Source organism: Elephas maximus, chromosome 13 (genome assembly GCF_024166365.1).
Source record: "Elephas maximus indicus isolate mEleMax1 chromosome 13, mEleMax1 primary haplotype, whole genome shotgun sequence".
Lineage (NCBI taxonomy): Eukaryota > Metazoa > Chordata > Mammalia > Proboscidea > Elephantidae > Elephas > Elephas maximus.
In genome coordinates this window covers 47,161,776-47,174,146 of record NC_064831.1, presented here as the reverse complement: position 1 = coordinate 47,174,146, position 12,371 = coordinate 47,161,776, and the positions used below count along the sequence as shown (strand labels likewise).

The 12,371-nt window shown below is 38.2% G+C and overlaps 1 protein-coding gene across 8 annotated transcripts in view; it reads right to left on the bottom strand.

The window, feature by feature from the left end:
- The window catches only part of TCF12 (transcription factor 12), a 340,913-nt gene that overhangs the window by 232,669 nt on the left and 95,873 nt on the right, over positions 1-12,371 (bottom strand). For all 8 annotated transcript variants that reach the window (XM_049905316.1, XM_049905314.1, XM_049905315.1 and 5 more), the window contains one exon: positions 4,772-4,845. In XM_049905316.1, coding sequence (XP_049761273.1) covers positions 4,772-4,845 — 74 coding nt within the window. Of the gene's footprint in view, positions 1-4,771; positions 4,846-12,371 lie in introns of those variants that run through there.

Sequence of the window (12,371 nt, the reverse complement as noted above, 5' to 3'; positions counted from 1 at the left end):
TGCCAAATCCTGGTCAATGACAGTACCTATAAATGTCATTCCTGGTCAATAAAGCAATTTCTGCTACTCCTAGGCAGAGTTAAAAAGAGGAGCAAAAAAGGAAAGGGTCCAGGTGAGGCATAGTCTAATCACAATTAGCAGCGGATCTGAACTGCAGACCCTTTGGTTAGCAGCCGTAGCACTTAACCACTACACCACCATGGTTTCCGCAGTTACCTAGTAGTGGACTTAGGTTTACCTTGTAAAATAAGGAAGGAAAAGCTCCGCATCTTGGAAAGAGCATCAACAGGAAGACTTCTCTCTCCTGTGAGCTCCATCACCACCCCCAATCCCAGGTGTAAACCTCAGTGGCACTTCATTTTGAACTTGGCCAAGCTTAGGCAGCAGAGCTAAGAGGGTGGGGGAACCAAGATGACATGGGTCCTTGGGATTTTTGCAAACTCAAATGATCAGACATTTCAGAAACAGAATTTGAACATCAGAAAAAATACAGCCATAAACATGCACAATGAATTATTAGATATTTGGAAGTAATAATAATGGTGGTAATAACAGTAATAGCTTTATTGTACCAGTAAATGAAGTCAAATATTTTACACCTACTACATTTCACCTTCACCAAAACTCTATAAGCTATGTGTAAAATTACTGTGAAGTTTAGAGATGAGAAAACTGAGGCACAAAGAGGTTAAGTAACTTGCCCTAGGTCATATGATACAAGTCTGCAAATCCTGTCTTCAATAAAATAAAAGCTCTTGAAGTAATGTCATCAATCAGGACAATGATTTGCAAGCATAACAGAAATGTCCACTATTTTCAATACTATCACCATCTACTTCAAGCTTCACCATCTTCAGTCAGCTTTGATTCATTCCTCCCTCAACCCCCAACCCAATTAACCAAGTAAATACAACGATTTGTCAATTTTAGTTTATCAAGCAAACACATACAGAGCATCCGTCATGAAAAGGCATTGTATTGCACAGAGACGAAAACTTCTATGTCAAGGATTGGCAGAATAAGACTTTCAGTCTTCTAATAAAGAAATGGACAACTGAAAGGGAAGGCAAACAGGTTTTATGTCCTTTATAAACCTAAAAGAAAACATACTACATGTGATTGAGCCCATAAATAATTCTTATTTGTTACGCTTAGAATGGAGCAGATGTGCAAACATATTTATTCATTTAAATGTGTTTAACTGCAATATATAGATCTAACTGATAATTTCTATGTAACCGTATTAAAGTGAGCTCTTGTAGGGCCACTGTGTGCTGGGGACTGATCTAAGTGTTTCACATGCATTATCTCATTCAATCTTCACAACAATCTAATGAAGTAGGTGTTATTATCCCCATTTTACAGACAAGTCAACTGAAGTATAACGAATGTGAATAACTCATCTAGAATCACAAGGTAATGCGGAGCAGAGCTGGGATTTATATCCATGAAGTCTGGCTCAAGAATTTGTGTTCGTCATTGCTGACTTCTGGGAAGGGAGAGGACTGAAACTGGAATAAACCATTAACACTTCAGTAATCAAGGAAAATCACGATATTCTCTGGCCTTTACGCCTGTGCAATGTCAAGTATAGAAAACATTTGCTTCAGTAAATGATAAAAAAATAAGGAGGGGAAGGGGACAAACTCCTTACACCTCTTGCCCACGTCTAAACTGATTTTCATCGCTCCTTTCAATCTCTGGGTGCTTTCACGGCTTTCATACATTTCTGAAAATGTAAGCACTACTCACATCACGATGCTTCTTTTATCAGTTCACACGCGTGCTCACGTTCTGCACAGGTGGACAGGAGGTGCAGAGCCCAGAAAACAGGAGTCTGCCAAAGAAAGGGCTGAGGCCACCAGCCACAGATGCTGAGCTTTTGGGTCTTGAGCCTGTTTGGTCTCATTGTCACATTCATTTACTGAGAACGGGGACCATGTCTACCATCTCCTCTATGACCACCATCAGGTGTAGTATCTACTTCTCTGTCACAAAATGAAAACTCTTCACTGAGTCATTTCCTGTGGGTAGGTCCCACAACCAGAAACTCCATCTCTCAACACCACAAGGCTTCTTTTCATCCCTGGTGGATTTGCGGGGGAGAAGGGGCAGACACAGCAGACAGAAGCTCTGCTGCAGTGACTTTCCCTGCTTCTAAGAGAACATGTATGAGAAGTCTGTGGCCTCTTGACTGTGGGACCCAGGTGGACCTCACATATTCATCAAGGCTGCTGTAGCAGAGGGGTGTCTTAGAATCAAAGTCAGAACCTACTGGGTGAAAAGTACATATAGCAAAAATTTCCTCTGAAAAGCTCTGAAGTTCAACCTACATGATTTTGTGTAGACAATCCTGTACAGCATTATGTATAGTAATATACAGTACAGAATAGGGTTCGTGTGCCAAATATGGTTTTACAGCACTGCAAAAAAAAACTCTTCTTCCCCTCTCCTGGAGTAGGTCATGGGGGAGGGAGGACAGCAGCCCAGATAGTTGAATTCATGTAAACTAAAGCCATGTGTCCTGTAATTCCACCGAACTACTGATTTTGCAGTTTTCTAACAGCTTTTTTGTGCCCTACTAGGCATTTTCAAACTTTAAAAGTTAAAAATTTCCAATTCAGTGATGATATTGAAAGTAAAATTATTTTCAAAATGATTTCATTTGCTGTGATGAAAATGTAGTATTTATATAGAAAGGTGAAGCCTAAATAAATTTCATTCACATGATTTCTATAAAGTACCTGCAATTTAATTAAAGCTTAAAATTGACTTAATTATTTTACTAACAATGTACCAAAGCTGGGTTTTTGGCAAACATCAATATTTATCTCTGAATAAAAAAAACTCAACATACTCAGGAAAATTAAGTATTCTGGTCAACTGAGATTCTTATTAACAAAGTTACATTGGTTCATGCTTATGATTATTTTTAAAAAAAAAAAAAAAGATCAAAATGGTGAATGGTGATTAATGTGAAAATCCTAAAAGCTGACAATCTTCCTATTAAAGAGCGAGAAGGGAGGCCTCAGAGGTAACCTTAGCCATCTCTTTCCCTAGTGAAAGAGTTAAGGGAAAAAATAAACAGTTTGAAATTGAATCCAGATTTTGGTAAATAAAACCTAACTTCTTAACTAGCTCACTAAACCATTTTAGGTTCAGAAGCATGACTGTGACGGAAGCAGAAACGTGATGTTGAAGAGTGGATTTCAACTGGAGCAAAAAGGAAGAAGGTAGCGTTGAACGACCGACCACCCTACCTGACCTACAAATAGATGGGTCAGTGCACTTATGTGGTACTATGGTGGACGGTGAGTATCTAGAGATTAATCTGGGTTTTTAAATAGGGAAACAGGGTCAATTTAGCTTTTTACTGTACACAATATAGTTTCAAAAAAGTTAAATTAAGAGCAAAAAAAAAAAAAAACAGCAGCATTTGCTTTGGAGTCCAACTCTGGAGGCAAGCTTAATATCAGGATCACAAATTATGTAAGTGTTTGGATATATTATTATATTATTTTATCCTAAAATTTTATGCAGTACTCAAATAGAAACAAAAACTTGAAAAGGAAGTGAACATAAGGCACAGAGGCACATTTAATGCATTCCAAGAAACAACGTTATCAGAGTAACTCAAGCCTCTGAAAGAAAACAATCCAATATTTATAAACACTGTTACAGGTTTCCCCACTATGTAGAACTTCTACTTCTAAAATCAAATCAGAAAATCTTTCCTATTCACAATATTATTCAGAGAATCAGCAACTTTTAAAGCTGGAATGAAATCTGGACAACTACTTTAACTATCCTCAAGACAAAACAACATGCCCAAGATCAAAAGGCTAGTTCGTTGTACAATCAACAGTAAAATCCAAGTCTTGTGATAGCCAGGATGGTGCTCTTTGTACTACAACTCAGCATTTCCAGCCACGGACTCCCCAAAGGGAAACACAGAAACCCACATTTAACAGCCTTCCTATATACCTTCTGGGATTCCACATGACCATCCCAGGTCCTCCCAATGTATTTAAAATAAACTGAACATAGGCTACTGCCAAATGTAACAGAAAAGCCACATATTTTAGGAAGTACTTTCTGCTCAGCATTTTTCAAAGCAAAACAGTGTAACCAATACTGAGACTATAAATTCCAATCACATAATTTGTTTTCCTTCCTCATCATAAGCCAATTTGAATGCAGGATTAAGTACCCATAAATTTCATGTCTATCTTCTCTTGGTTAGTTCTGAGAAAAATAAGAAATAGTTCATTGTTCATTAAAAGTATGGCTTTTGGAAAAGATATTTCTGAGCCTCACCAGTTTACTGGGGGGTCTGGAAGCAGAGAGTTCAATTTTACTCCAATTCTTTGGTCTAATTTTCCATCTTCCACTCTCAAACTAAAAAGTTTTTTGGTTTTTTTTTTTTTAATGCTGGAAAAGATTCTAACTTTTTCATCTTTCAGTATATAGAAAGTTAGCTTGGACCTATTCTCCCTTAATTGTCAACCAAGAAATGTCATCTGTTATGTCTGTTTTGACATACTTCCCAGGAACAGGGCTATAGAGTCCCTGAGAACTTTCGGAGCAAGAACGTGGGGAGGGGGCTGGTTCAGAAGCTGGTCCTTCTCTCAAGCAAACAAACCACACACAAAGAATAAACGGCCACATAAGTACAGGAAATGAATTCTTAGGGAATCGAGTTAATATCTATGAAGGAATTTACTTATACTTCTCTCTATATTTTTAATTAAGGGCTGATAAGCAAACTTACTCTAGACGAGTCATATGAGGGGCTTGGTTGGCCACTTGTTCCCCAAGATGTTGTACCTCCTCGTTCATCCATACCTGAGGAGAGAAAGGAGAGAAAAATATAAACCCAAAAAGATACTTTCATGGAATTTTATTCCTTTATTTTGGCGGGGGGAGGGGGCGGGTATGGTATAAGCAGACAGCACAATTCAGCAGGCTGCTTTTGCACTTCAGTGGAACTGGCTGTGTGTCAGTCCTTTCCCTAGAAAACAGCTCACTTCAGAGTGTCTTCATCACTGCTCCATCAATTCCCACACAACACCCTACATATGCTACAAGCGTTCAGAATCATAGAGCTAATCAACATTAATAAAAATGAATCAAAACTAATATATAACTACATATGAAACTGCAAACGATTTTATGCAAAAAAATCATACTTCCACTGAACATTAAGAACAGATAATGAAACTTATTTTGATGAAGAACAGATAATGAAACTTTAATAAAAATAACCAGGCTCTAGTTTATTCTCTTTATGAATCTGAATTTTCTTCTATTGAATGAATAACTATGACATGTCTGTGTTATCTTTAACGCATTTGTAAAAGACAATATAGAAAGGACAAGTATCTGCTAGCAATAATATCTCAGGTAAAATTTAAAAGAGATAGCATGAAATTCTGTCAAACCACATCTCATTTTCATCAAGTGATCTTAGTATCTTCAACAGCATGAAGGAAAAGCAAAGATTAATTAAATAAAAACGCTACTTAATTAGGTGATAGAGTCATCAGCTAAAGAGTACTGCCACTATTACTGGACATAGCGTGGGGAGTGAAGGGGGGGCTCAAAGATGCTGTAGAAGGACCAGGATCTGGGTAGGTTTTCACTCAGAGCTCTGTGGTTTTATTGTTAACACACCCAGACTTGGGGTAAAAAGTCGTGGCTGGCACTGACAAAGGCAAGAGTCATCCTTTAGCCTAAATGACTCCTTTCTGCTGAAAACAATGGCTTACATGCACAGAACTATGACAGGAATAATAAACTTTCCAAAGCTTCACCATCAAGACCAAGGTAAACATAAAAAAGAGATTACACACACAAGATACATGTCTTAACACAGAAATCATAAAAACTAGTTAAGTCTGAAAAAATAATTTATCAAAAACAAAATTGTTGTTCTTGTTGTGTGTCCTTGAGTCCATTTCAATTCACAGTGACCCTATAGGATAGATCAGAACTGCCCCATAGGGTTTCCGAGGAGTGACTGGTGGATTTGAACTGCCCATTTTTTTTTTGGTTAATGGCCTGAGCTCCTAATCACTTTGCCAACAGGGCTCCAAAAAGGAAATACACCACTATTAAAATACAGTAACAGACGAAGATGTTAAGATATGTCTGAACTATCATTCCCATGTATTTCTTCCTTCGCATTTGTAGTATATGCATGCCAATTCAGGAGTTCCTCAAATGTCAGATAAAAATGGTAAACATAAAAGAAACTTGAGCAATAACAGAATAGTAGAAAAACTTTGGGTCTTGCTGGGCTTCCTAATAAATTATTCTAATAATACTTGGTAAAATTAAAAGATGTCATCAATAATTCAACGAAAATAAAGATTTAAATAACTTTTTACTTTTTAAATCTTTTATATACAAAACCCAGTGCCGTCGAGTCTATTCCGACTCACAGCAACCCTTTGGGACAGAATAGAACTGCTCCATAGAGTTTCCAAGGAGCGCCTGGTGGATTCAAACTGCCAACCCTTTGGTTAGCAGCTGTAGCACTTAACCACTATGCCACCAGGGTTTCCTTTTATATACAGGATCTCTTAAATACTTGCTTTTCTAAATGGAACCATTTAAATAACATCTGACAATATTTTGATTTCACGTACCATAATTAAAAAGGCACAAGATTGTTCTTTAGTATTTTCCAGTTTAAAAAATACAAATATTAAATTTTAGACCTTATATTAAAAATAATCATTTGTGAATTTAATGAAACCAATCTGCCTCCTTCTTTTGTAAAACATTTAGTTTAAAAAGTAACTAAAATTAAGTCACAAATTACCACATACATAGGCAGTTCCCCACGAGGCTGGGCCCTCAATAAAGTAATAAAAGGTGGAAATCAAGTCTTCAGTGTGTCAGAGTGTAAGGCTCGTAGAGGCACAGGTAAACATACTGACCCAGTCCATCATCTGGAGTTACTTCCTTTTCTATGAAGAACTCAGGTATTAGTCTACCTGATTCCCCTCCACTCCCCCTCCGCCCTCCCATTTGTCTTTGACTAGGGGTACTCTCTTTGTGCATCAGGGTTGTATCCTTTCACCATCCTTATTCAATCTGTATGCTGAGCAAATAATCTCAGAAGGTGGACTATACGAAGAAGACCGGGGCAGGAGGATTGGAGGAAGGCTCATTAACAACCTGCGTTATGCAGATGACACAACCTTGCTTGCAGAAAGTGAAGAGGGCTTTAAGCACTTACTGATGAAAATCAAAGACCACAGCCTTTAGTATGGATTATACCTCAACATAAAGGAAACTAAAATCCTCACAACTGGACCAATAACCAACATTATGATAAACAGAGAAAAGATTGAGGTTGTCAAGGATTTTATTTTACCTGGATTCACAATCAACACCCATAGAAGCAGCAGTCAAGAAGTCAAAAGATGCATTGCATTGGGCAAATCTGCTGCGAAGACCTCTTTGAAGTGCTGAAAAGCAGAGGTGCCAATTTTAAGACTAAGGTGCTCATTAATCAGGCCACGGTGTTTTCAAACGCCTCCTATGTGAAAGCTGGGCGATGAATAAAGGAGACTGAAGAAGAATTGACGCCTTGCAATTGTAGTGTTGGAGACGAATATTGAATATACCATGGACTTACAAAATAACGAATAAATCTGTCTTCGAAGAAGTACAACCAGGTGAGACTACATTTCGCATACTTTGGACATGTTGTCAGGAGGGATCAGTCCCTGGACAAGGACATCATGCTTGGTAAAGTAGAGGGTCAGTGAAAAAGAGGAAGCCCCTCAATGAAATGGACGGACACAGTGGCTGCACAATGGGCTTAAGCATAATAAAGACTGTGAGGATGGCACAGGACCAGGCAGTGTTTCCTTCTGTTGTACACAGGGTTGCTGTGAGTTGGAACCAACTCAATGGCACCTAACAATAACAACTCTCTTTGTTAAGTTGGTCATAAAACTAGCTCACAGGTTCTACCCCACCCCTTCTCCCTTCATTAAGCAAGCATAGGGTCTTGTACTTCTCTAGGTGTTTAACCAACTGGAAACAGATTTTTTTGAAAGGGTGACTCTTCTAGGCCCTAAAGGCCTATTTTTTTTCCACCTTGGCCTTAATAAACAAAACTGATCAACAGTACAGAGACTGCATACATAGCATCACTCCAGGTTTGGTGAGTCTCAGACAAGAGCTGCCTGGGGGTAAAAAACGTGAATCAAGAGCAATGCTGCTGGCTTGAAGACCCATTCCTCCTGTCCCCACTTGCCTCCAGGCCTATCTATCACCAAAGACCTGCCCCCCTGTACTATGGACAGGGTAAAGTGAGAAGCAGGACTAGAATCAGAAAAATATTTCAGGCAGTAGTGGGGGCGTCTGGGGAGCTGAGAAGGAAGGAAAAGAAGGAGAAAGATACAAAGAATGGAGAGAGGAGTAATAAGGATCTCTCTGCAGCAAAGCTGGTAAAAAAAAAAAAGCAAGTCAAAAGGTCATATAGCTTGTGTATCATATCCGAAAGTCCACTCCTGTTGGGAGGCAGAGCACAAGGGCTGCATACATATCACACACACACACACACACACACACACACCTCTGGTAGCACTGAAATCAAGTTTTTTATTCTAGCAAGTAAAATGTAGTTCAAAAATATCAAATCTCAACACTTACAAACAAAGGAAAGATAATATACCTTGCAGGATTTCCATCTGCTATAGGGTGATTCAATAAATGATTTCATTTAAAAAAAAAAAAAAATCTGACTGGAGAGAGCTATGTCAGAGAACCAGAGCTATGAATGTGTCTATCTTCAACAGTTTCATTATTCAATTTTATTTGTGAAGTAATGATATTGCTTTCAGATAAGACTCAAAGGGTATAATCAATTGTAAAATAATATATATCTAAAACCCTACCACCATCATTTTTACTCTTTTTCAGATTTTAGATACCCATGAAATATATCAATTGTTTTTCCAGAACTTCACCATGAAATAGAATCATTTAAAATGTAACAGCAAGTTCTTTGTTATTATGGCATACATTAATAAAAAATTAAAAAGCTAGAGAAATATTAAAACTGTGAGAAGTTAAGACATGCTACCTCACATTAAGTATGTAACACCAGTTATAGAGGTTTTTTTTATACTTATTTAAAAAAAAAATTGAGGTTCTGAGAAATGAATTGTTAAATAAGACACTCTGGGCACACACACATACTTATTTGAAAAAGGCAGCCCAGTAAAAAGTTAGAAGGAATCTCTTTCTCGGGATAGCTTTTAAAACTGAAGCACAATTTCTGTTTGGCACTATTGAGAACAAAGGTTTACAAGTAGGGATATCCCATTCCAAGTCTTTAATGCCAAAGTACACAAGGATAAGGTAATGAATACATGGCAAATTTCATCAGGAAAATGACTAATTTTCTATGTAACTTTCAAGCACAGTAATTTTGCTATGTTATCGTTACTAACTGCATCATTCTGATATAAATATCTTGCAAAAATATGACTAAACAGAAAATTCCAGTGGTTTAATCAAAGAAGAATTAGGACCAAAAGAAAATGCCAGGCCTATTAAGAAAAATAGAAACTGCCTGATGGCCAGGCGTTGAAGTTAAGTTCCCAGAAGACATTCCAATTCTGGCAAAAGCTTGTGAGCTGTCTCCAAGCCTCTTCTAAACTAGCGTCAAGTTTCTGGAAGCAAGGAAAGGCTCTACTATATCTAAGACACAACTGCAACACTCTCCTAATCTAAATACAAGAGCCCTGCTCTTAAACCCCATTCCTGATTGTTTTCTTCCATACAAGCACTAACAACATAGTCAACTCCTAAAAACACATCCTGCGTTCTTCAAGGTGGCCCCAATCAACCTTTTCACCTTCATTACATACTAGATCCCTCCATAAACTCAAAGCTCCAACCCCATCTAGACATTAATTATCCACAAACATGCCAAGACTTGTCACACATTCATATTCTACTCCCATTGTTGCCTAACCTTAGAATACCCATTCTCTCCCCGCCCCACCCCCGCCTATTGAATTCCTAACTATGAATCAGGCTGAGATCAAATGTCCCCTGCTTTGTGAAACTGTCTCCAACAAATAAGTCTAAATTAATCATTCTTCTTTGGAAATTAATTTGAACTTACTTTGTCTCAAACACTGATGACTATTTTCACGTATATTCTGCCCATAAAACTTTATGACAGAGGACATACCCGGTTCATATGCTGGTACCTAGTAGAAGTACAATACTGTGCACTTAAATGTTTACTGAACAATTAAGGACATATAAAATTAATGCATTCACAGGACAGGCTATGTCATAAGAATTCAGTAACTAAATGTGGGTCAGAAGGAAAAAAACCAAAAACCAAACCCGCTGCCGTCGAGTCAGTGCCGACTCATAGAGAACCTATAGGACAGAGTAGAACTGCCCCATAGAGTTTCCAAAGAGCACCTCGTGGATTCAAACTGCTGACTTTTTGGTTAGCAGCTGTAGCACTGAACCACTACAACACCAGGGTTTCCGGGTCAGAAGGAAGAAATCCAAAATAGAAGAGTGACGTGAAGCAATCTAAGCACATGTTCAAGAATTAGTAAAATAACAGTAATCACTTTTTAAAGGGGAGTATTATTCTCAAAGTTCGAATCTGCCAGGTGCTCCTCGGAAACTCTCTATGGGGCATTTTTTTTTCAAATGCAGATTGCAAAGATGTTGGAAGTAATCCCAAAACTGACCTAGGAGCTCTGCTTCCAATACGGTAGAATAAGCTCCAACAGAGAGCGCCTACAAATTCTGGGGTAAAATACAAATGTAAAACAACTACCTAAAGGTTCTGGAGAGTGAGAAAAAGCAGGATGATTTTGGATGGAAAGTAAACTTAGAAAAAGAGATCAGCATGGCTGCATTTCTCATTTCAACAGCTCTGAGGGACCACCACAGCTGAGTCCCTCATTCTCAACACTTTATCCTGAAGGCAAGCGGCAGCTCTAACATGCAGCAACTAAAATTCCAACAGAAAACCCACAGTCTTTCTGGCCTAAAGAAAAAGAGGACAGTGAGGGCAACCACAGTCACCAGAAAGTGAGAGAAGAATCCTAAAAAGAAGAAAGCCCCACATTTTTGGTGTATCTCTGCCCAGCTATTCAGCTGAGAGCTGAAGTGCCAATTCACAGAGCAGGCCCAAAGCGGTTTTCAGCTCAGGCTAAAGGAATCAAATTGAGATGTGAGCAGCCACCAACTTCAGGCAAGAGAGAGTTTTCATTTCGAGCATAGCCAAATTGAAGGTGCCCTGGTACTGCAGTGGTTAAGCACCTGTCCGCTAACCAAAACATCAGCAGACTGAACCCACTAGGAGTTCCATAGTAGAAAGACGTGGCAGTCTGCTTCCATAAAGATTATAGCCTTGGAAACCCTATGGGGCAGTTCTAGTCTACCCTTCAGTGGTCAGTATGAGTCAGAATTGACTCAATGGCAATAGGTTTGGTTTTTTATTTTATAACCAAATTAGTCACTTGCTAAAAAACAAGGGTATCAAAACTCTTTGGAGGAACATGACAAAAATCAGAATTTCCACAATGTAACACTCGTAATATCCATAATACATTACAAAATTCCTCGATAAATGAAGAACCAATAAAATATAACCCAATGTCAAGGGAAAAGATAAAAGCAGTCAGTCTCGAGATAAGTCAGATGTTGAACTTTTCAGGCACAGACATTAAAGCAGGTATTTTTTTTTTTTTTTTTTTATAACTATGCTCAGTGGAATAAAGGACAAGTTTGTACAGAAAGAGAGAATTGCAAATCTCATCAGAGGAAAAAAAAACTTGAAAAAGAACAAATGGGAGTTTTAGAAATAATAATATATGAAATGTTTTTAAATTCCCTGGGTGGAGCCCTGGTGGCACAGTGGTTAAGAGCTCAGCAGCTAACCAAAAGGTCGGCAGTTGGAATCCACCAGCCGCTCCTTGGAAACTCCATGGGGAAGTTCTACCCTGTCCTGTAGGGTTGCTATGAGTCAGAATCAACTCAACATCAACAGGTTTGGTTTTGGTTTGGGGGGATGGGGTGAAGAATGGGGAGGACAGAGAGTGAGTGAATTTGATGAGAGATCAATAGATATTATCCAATTTGATAAAAAGAGGAGGAAAAAAAAAATCAGCAGGACCTCAGAGACCTGAAGGAAAATATTTAAAAATCAAACATAGCTATAATGAGAGAATAAATAGAACAGGATAGAAAAAAAATCTGAAGAAATAACAGCCAAAAATATTCACAAATCTGGTGAGAGACATAATTTTATTAAAGATGCTCAGTGAAAACCAAACAGGATAAATATGAAGAGGAAAAACAAACAA